Source organism: Scophthalmus maximus, chromosome 5, assembly GCF_022379125.1.
Source record: "Scophthalmus maximus strain ysfricsl-2021 chromosome 5, ASM2237912v1, whole genome shotgun sequence".
Classification (NCBI taxonomy): Eukaryota; Metazoa; Chordata; class Actinopteri; order Pleuronectiformes; family Scophthalmidae; genus Scophthalmus; species Scophthalmus maximus.
The window spans coordinates 5,886,832-5,894,002 of record NC_061519.1 but is presented as its reverse complement, the minus strand read 5'-3'; the positions used below and the strand labels follow the sequence as shown (position 1 = coordinate 5,894,002).

The 7,171-nt window shown below is 42.7% G+C and overlaps 1 protein-coding gene across 2 annotated transcripts in view; it reads right to left on the bottom strand.

The window, feature by feature from the left end:
• Positions 1-5,430: 5,430 nt before the first annotated feature.
• The window catches only part of sdr16c5a (short chain dehydrogenase/reductase family 16C, member 5a), a 37,024-nt gene continuing 35,283 nt past the window's right edge, over positions 5,431-7,171 (bottom strand). For both annotated transcript variants that reach the window (XM_035634287.2, XM_047332032.1), the window contains exon 7: positions 5,431-6,859. In XM_035634287.2, the coding sequence (XP_035490180.1) occupies positions 6,763-6,859 (97 nt within the window). In that variant the 3' untranslated portion in view covers positions 5,431-6,762. The remainder of the gene's footprint in view (positions 6,860-7,171) is intronic.

Here is a 7,171-nt window from a genome sequence, read left to right as displayed (position 1 = left end):
CTCCTCTCTTACTACCTCCTCTTCTCCTCTCTTACTGCCTCCTCTCCTCCTCTCTTACTACCTCCTCTCCTTTTGTCTCCTCTCTTACTACCTCCTCTTCTCCTCTCTTACTGCCTCCTCTCCTCCTCTCTTACTACCTCCTCTCCTTTTGTCTCCTCTCTTACTGCCTCCTCTCCTCCTCTCTTACTGCCTCCTCTCCTCCTCTCCTCCTCTCTTACTGCCTCCTCGCCTCCTGGTTCCTCCTGTCTCCTCCTCTCCTTCCCCTCCTGGTTCCTCTCCTCCTCTCTCCTCTATTACTGCCTCCCCTCCTCTCCTCCTGGTTCCTTCCCTCCTGTCTCCTGATAGAAACACCAACATCTAAACTCCATCACGATGCAGTATAGAGTGTCTGATAGAGACTGCTCATTTCATATCTCAATGATTTACTGGCTCATAAGTCCAGAAAACATTTGCACTGTCGCCATATGGAAACCGCAGACACAAATACACAAATTGCTTTGTGTGTGTGTGCGTGTGCGTGTGTGTGTGATCATGTATCAACATGTGAGGTGGTGTAGCCTCCTGCCTCTGAGTCCCACCACCTGGATGGCTCTGCAGCACTGCCCTCTGCAGGTGGCAGAGCACAAACACACATGTCAGTCACATGTTCCTCAGACTAAATTACAGTTTGTTGACTATTAAACTTTAAGCTATAGGACTAATTATTTGAACATGAAGCCAGTCGTTCACATGACTATAGTCATTTACAATGCACTGAGTAAGTCTCGCAGATCAAAATAGTTTGCATTCATTTGCTATTGAATCAAATTACTCTCATATGCACCTATACACATCTCAGTTGCCGTATAGCGAGATCATTCTAACAGGTGATCTGAATTGGGATTGGCCAATTTTAAAGATCTCTGCAATATTCACCTAACCTGTTTCAATTGAACAAGGGCCCCATGCAGGCACCCTAACCTCAAACAACCAGAGAAGTCCTCTTCAACCAACACTCCCCACAAGCACTCTCACTACGACCTCTGTGACCACTGCATAATTGCTGCTGTCAGAAATGCAAAAACTCTTAAGTGCAAGCCACGTCACATATGGGAAAGATTTTGTCTTTTGGATAATGTGGATGATGCCCGAAACCTTTTTGATGAAATGTTTGTAATGATTGTAAACAATCATGCATCTGTTCGTTGTGTAAGAGTCAAGGGGACGAGACAATGCTTGGTCTTCCTCAGATCTAAGTACGTTTCTTCATGAAAGAAACCTTGCTTGGACTAAGGCCAGAAAAGCAGACCCAGAGCTCGACAGGCTTCACTACAGGCAACTGCTCAACCGTTTTACATCAGCCATCAGAAGGGCGAAGTCTGAACTAACAACCTACATAATCCGAATAAATTCTGGAAGGTTATTTAATCCATTTCAGCATCTGATACTCAATGAACTGAAGGGGGCAGTCCTTGTTAAATACATCGTCATCTCTGGAAGATTAGCAATGCTAAATTGTTTTAGCGAGCAATTTATCACCTCGGGCTCCATTTTGAATCCGAGTCTGCCTTTCTAATGTGGTGCTGCAAAAGGACCTGTATATTTCTAATGAGGGAAATCTGGTAAAGGTCCTTCACAGGTAGCTGGATAAAATAGGGATGACATTAAATTCTACAAGCAGGGTTGAGAATAAAAATTAACAAGCATTTACTTAACAACTCACTGTGTTCATCTGTGCTGTGGAGGTCGGTGGACGCTCCCTCTGGTGCTGCCCAGTCATGCTCTGTTAAAAATGATTAGAATGTTATTTTTCCATTCATTATTTATTCTCATCACTTGTGAACATTTCGAGCTACAAATTCCACACAAGAAATAAAAAAAAAATTGGACTCAGTAGCTTCCATGCCATACATAATATTAAAATGTACCTCTGTTGGCCTTTCATACGCCCTCTCTGACGTGGCCACTAGTGTCCTGGAGATTTGTAGTTTACTGTTATAGAGTCAAGAATATTGACCTGGTTTAAGAAGGACCCAAAATGCAGTTATGGAGGAAAAAGTATTTAATAAAAGTCAACAAAAAACTGACCATCAGTCTACTGGGAAAAATGTATAAAATCCGAAGGGCACTTCGTTACTGGTAGCTCATGGCTTGAGCCTTGTACATTTTGCACATTTGGGTTTGTATTAATTTCACCTTTAACAAATAGCTCAACTTTGCACATTAAGAAAGACTATTTGCACTTTGTTTGCAGTATTTGCACTTTATTGGCGAGACTCGCACAGAACATTTTGCGCATGGCATTTGCACATTTTATACAAATTAGGTTTAGATAATTTATTGTTAAATTACATGCCATATTTATTATGTTGGTCATTGTTGACTCCTGGCAGGTGCTGTTGTGGGTGGTCAGCTTCACCTGGAAAGAGAGAAGCTGGTTAGACTTTTGAAAACAGTGTTTGTGCAAATGTATGATCACAATTAAGTGTTAGTAGCGTAAATGGTGTATACGTGTAAAATATCATTAGATAAGAGTACTGGTTCATTAGTTAGCTGACTTTGTTAAAATGTTTGTTCACACTCACCTGTCCTTTGTCTGCTCGAGGGTGTTCGGCCAAATGAGTCCCCCCAGGCTACAGCACCCATTTAGAGGTTCCGGGAGGGACCAAGTGGGAGAATTCGAGAGGGGGATTTGGTAGCTTGGTGTATTTTCTATTTATTGTAATTATGGGTTGTAATTATATGTGTGAGGGGGAAGGAAGTGAAATAGAGTTTATTTTGTTTAAATATTATTGAATTGCTTCCTTGAAAATTGTAAACTGGTTGAGCCAGGAGAGAAGGAATTCATTACCACCTGTAAGTGTTTCAATCCAAGATGGGTCCCAGTGACACAGTATAAAAGGCGCCAGTTCAAGTCTGTCTGGGTTGCTGGTCAGACCTCACTTGAGTGCTGTGATGACCATATGGGAATGAAGCACCACCTGGTGGGTAAACCTTCCATGCGCTTCATGTCGGCCTTATTGTTTCACCCAGCCGCTAAATGGTCATTCTAACCCTCCCAGTTTCCGGGTGGTGCCCCGTTGCTATCAACATTGATCAATAAGCTTTAATGATTTTATTGTAGTCTCTGGTTGAGTCCGAGTGAGGAAACGGTGTTATGAAGATGTGGTCACCGAATGCATTTTGTTCCCCAGCAGTGAAAAGTGATCCACAGTGTCACACACTGTCCGTGTCAAAAATACTAAAGAAATAGATGAAATACCGCTGTTACAAACAGTATTTCAGGCTAAATGAGCTACTTAGAGAATAATTTAACTACATCCTGCTGACCGCTGTCTTTGCTGCTTGGCAGACATGGTATCACTTCAGTCAGAGTGGAATAAAAACTGACCAGGTCCAATGATCAGACATGTCAGCTTGTGTAGGAAACACCAGGTCAAGTCTGACCACAGATAAATCCTTTCTCTGAAGCTGAGCCTGAAAGAATCCACAGGGGGGCAGTGGCATTCCACCAAGACACAAACACACTATCACTGAGCTGGGAATCCCTCAGCAACTAGGCATCCCAACATCATGATGTGTGGGACTCAGCCCTCACAAAATGGGCGATTTGACCACGTGCTCCTTTGTTCCGAAGACAAAAGAATGTGATGGAACTCAAACTCCCATGGTTCAATTCAATTGGATCTGTTTAGCACCAAATCCCAACATACATTATCTCAAGGCTCTGAATATAGTGAGGTCGAAAGGAAATTACAGAGAACCCCCCCAGACCCCCTTTTAACAGGAAGACATTCAGAGGAATTCTAGTTCTTCATCCTTTCACACCTTTGTGTGAAATCTGCTCTGAACTGCACCCACTGCTGGTCCCTGACCCCAATTCATGACTGAGAGACATGATAAAAGATAATTAAACTTGCCTTCTTCACTGGTAGTTTTTAACAGAACATACACTGAACAAAATTATAAACGCAACACTTTTGTTTTTGCCCCCATTTTTCATGAGCTGAACTCAAAGATCTAAGACTTTTTCTATGTACACAAAAGGCTTATTTCTCTCAAATATTGTTCACAAATCTGTCTAGATTTGTGTTAGTGAGCACGAGATAATCCATCCACCTCACAGGTGTGGCATACCAAGATGCTGATAAGACGGCATGATTATTGCACAGGTGTGCCTCAGGCTGGCCACAATAAAAGGCCACTGTAAAATGTGCAGTTTTATCACACAGCACAACGCCACAGATGTCGCAAGTTTTGAGGGAGCGTGCATTTGGCATGCTGACTGCAGGAATGTCCGCCAGAGCTGTTGCCCGTGAATTGAATCTTCATTTCTCTACCATAAGCCGTCTCCAAAGGCGTTTCAGAGAATTTGGCAGACCACGTGTAACCACACCAGCCCGGGACCTCCATATCCAGCATCTTCACCTCCAAGATCGTCCGAGACCAGCCACCCGGACAGCTGCTGCAACAATCAGTTTGCATAACCAAAGAATTTCTGCACAAACTGTCAGAAACCGTCTGAGGGGAAGCTCATCTGCATGCTTGTCGTCGTCATCGGGGTCTCGACCTGATGCAGTTCGTCGTCGTAGCCGACTTGAGTGGGCAAATGCTCACATTCGATGGCGTCTGGCACTTTGGAGAGGTGTTCTCTTCACGGATGAATCCCAGTTTTCACTCTACAGGGCAGATGACAGACAGCGTGTATGGCGTCGTGTGGCTGAGCGGTTTGCTGATGTCAACGTTGTGGATCGAGTCGCGCATGGTGGCGTGGGGGTTATGGTATGGGCAGGCGTATGTTATGGACAACGAACACAGGTGCATTTTATTGATGGCATTTTGAATACAGAGATACCGTGACGAGATCCTGAGGCCCATTGTTGTGCCATTCATCCACGACCATCACCTCATGTTGCAGTATGATAATGCACAGCCCCATGTTGCCAGGATCTGTACACAATTCCTGGAAGATGAAAACATCCCAGTTCTTGCATGGCCAGCATACTCACCGGACATGTCACCCATTGAGCATGTTTGGGATGCTCTGGATCGGTGTATACGACAGCGTGTTCCAGGTCCTGCCAATATCCAGCAACTTTGCACAGCCATTGAAGAGGAGTGGACCAACATTCCACAGGCCACAATCAACAACCTGATCAACTCTATGCGAAGGAGATGTGTTGCACAGCGTGAGGCAAATGGTGGTCACAACAGATACTGACTGAGTGGTTGATCAAAGTCCATGTTTCAGCCTCTTTGAGCCCATAACTGGTGTTTCTGTATGGAAGACTGGAAACTAGTCCAAACTTCTCTTTGAAGCAATAAGAAAGAAACCCTAAATTCATTATTGTGAATCATAATTAATCATTGAACTTGACCAGACAACGCATAACACACTGATGGATATGACATCAATATAACTCACATCAGTCATGACACTGAACAAGAGAATCAGAACAGAGGAACAAAACATTTATTCATCATAATTTTCTACATTACATTTGAAACTGTACCATTAGATGCTTTCTTAAAAACAATCTCTACAATCCTTCTGCCAACATCCATTATTTTGCTGAACAGTTTACATGATTAAGACAACTGGTGTATACTCTGATCAGTTCAATGTAGATATGTCGGTAATTAAGTGTTTACAGAATATGCATTCAAGATGAGAACATCAACTACGAATTACACTCGTATGACGGCAATCGGTTACTGATTACAAATATGTATCGATGACACATTGTTACATTTTAAATGATCCCTGATAGATACTGTATGTGCATACAAACATGTGCTATAGTAATTAGAAATATAATAGTAGGAACACTTGTGCTTAATAAGTGTTAATATAGGACCATTAATATCTTTGCAGGCATGAGTGCAACATTTGACTATTCCTTCACATATAACAGCAGAACAAGTACGAGCTCCGGTTGTCTTCTCTCCCTGCCTGCCCAACATATCAGTGTCGAGCTCCCCGTGACCACTAGATCAAGTAGACACTATTGTAACGTTACCGCACAGCTGCAAGTGTTGCTAGTAAAACATAAAGTAAACAGTTCTCAAGCTTTTCAAATGAGCATTAGCTTGATGAGCTGAATCAAGACGGATAACACTGTGGGAAATCAGAAGCTAATGGATGGAACTGAGGAAACCAAGGAGGCATGTTGCTTCCACTTAGCGCAGAGCCGAGGTTGAAACAAGTTTACACTTTGCAGACGACGCAACCCTGGATAAAGAGTTTCACCAGTTCATGAACACGTGGAAACGCACACACAAGCTAGCTGCAGTGAGCTAGTCAGCTGCTCAGATAGCGAAAGGCTTGTTGACTGACACTGAGCTGTTGGCAGTGGCCAAGGCACTTTACTTTGAATGAGGAATGATTATTATTGATACATAACATTATGAAATCAAAGTGTATATATTGGTCCTCATCAGGAAGAATCAGTCAGGCTAACTGAATTAATGAGCACGTACATACATGTAGGATATCAGTACTGACATTTTGACATTATTATAATCAATGAGGAAGACTCTTTGAAAACATATATTTCTGTGTTACTTATAAGATTTCACTCATGTAAATGTCGTTTTAAAAAGAAGCACATTAAGGATATGCATACTTAACAGATGGAGCATACATTGTGTGATAAAGAGAACTAATAGACATTCAATATTTGTAATGTGCTCTATTCTTTAACCAGCACTTTACGAAGATCCGGATTAAAAGAGGATGGCTTAAGTTGTTCCCTGTCGTCCATCACGTCTCCCCCTCCTCCCTCAGTCTTGTTTTCTGCTGCGGCCCTTGAACGTGTCCATGAGGCTGAAGGCTCCCAGGTACTGTCCCAGCAGAATGCCTTGCTTCATGGGGAGGATGCTGTGGCCAAACACACACACATCAAAAACATCAGTTACCTGCGCATCATGTTTTCAGAATTTCAGCTTGACTCTGTTATGAACTGGGTTTGGATTCTTAAAGAATGATTTAGATACATGAGACAAGATGATATGTCAAAGAAGACTTATTAACTGTAGTAAGTGCACAGTACAGTACGGTGTCCTGGTCAACCAACATTAGTCGGCCCGCCAGGGCTCAGGTCTTAAACACTTCATATTTAAATTCATTAAACAACTAACTGCTCTCTGAATTCAGGCCTCTTCCCATTCTGGATCCTCCCAGTGAAATAAT